At 57.1% G+C, this 891-nt stretch overlaps 2 protein-coding genes across 2 annotated transcripts in view; both read left to right on the forward strand.

Annotated features, from left to right (window-relative positions):
• Window positions 1-891, forward strand: part of gtf2h4 (general transcription factor IIH, polypeptide 4) — a 323,881-nt gene that overhangs the window by 298,562 nt on the left and 24,428 nt on the right. The window lies entirely within an intron of this gene.
• The window catches only part of sh3bp5lb (SH3-binding domain protein 5-like, b), a 10,126-nt gene that overhangs the window by 4,721 nt on the left and 4,514 nt on the right, over window positions 1-891 (forward strand). The window contains exon 4 of the mRNA XM_048616752.1: window positions 191-352. Within this exon, the coding sequence (XP_048472709.1) occupies window positions 191-352 (162 nt within the window). The remainder of the gene's footprint in view (window positions 1-190; window positions 353-891) is intronic.

Below are 891 nucleotides of genomic sequence, written 5' to 3' on the forward strand. Positions count from 1 at the left end.
CCTGGGGAGAGTCAGCGCCTTCAGGAGAGGGGACTGTACCCTGGGGACAGTCTGCCTTCAGTAGTCTGCGAGCTCTTGGTGTGGAAGGGTGGAGATTTTGCTGGAAGGCAGGTTGTCGCGCTGTCAGACAAGGTGATGAGGATCCTGCCATGCGTGCCGTCACTGAGCCCGTGTCTTGTGTGCGTTGCAGGCCCAGCAGGAAACGCAGAAAGCCGCCCTGCGGTACGAGAGGGCGGTCAGCATGCACAATGCGGCCCGTGAGATGGTGTACGTGGCCGAGCAAGGGCTGATGGCAGACAGAAACAGGCTGGACCCCACCTGGCAGGAGATGCTGAATCACGCCACCTCGAAGGTAACCTCTGACCCTGCAGCACGCCCCCAGAGGGAACTTGGAACGAAAAGGTCCCCTTCTCCCTGAGCCAGCCAGTCGTTTAGCTGATATTCACCCCAGCTTGGAGGGCGATTCGGTTTAGAATGGGGATTCATCCACTGCTGCTTTCTTGAGTGATTAGATCGATCCCAATGTGGTAGAAACAGGGAGCAATCACCGCTCTCATGCCTGAAAGTCATGGTTTCAGGACCCACTCCAATTCCCTAAGCACGCAGTTCAGGCTGATGTTTCCGCTGCTGTACAAAGGATGTTTCATGTTGTCAGATGCGCCATCTTTCGGACACGTGGCTAGATCAAGGAGTCTCTCTGTAACCAAATCCTCACTCTGTGCAGCGGAAGTGGGACAATGTTATTGCCCTGCACAGGGACAGGGGGCGTGTACTGGTGATCCCTCTCGCTGCAACTGTGGGTGTGCACTGGTAACCTCTCACACTGAGATATAGGGGGAGTGCTCTGGCGACCCCTCGCACTGGGACGGGGGGTGCACGTGCACTGGCGAC

The sequence above is a fragment of the Rhincodon typus genome, chromosome 35 (genome assembly GCF_021869965.1).
Source record: "Rhincodon typus isolate 14 chromosome 35, sRhiTyp1.1, whole genome shotgun sequence".
Taxonomy (NCBI): domain Eukaryota; kingdom Metazoa; phylum Chordata; class Chondrichthyes; order Orectolobiformes; family Rhincodontidae; genus Rhincodon; species Rhincodon typus.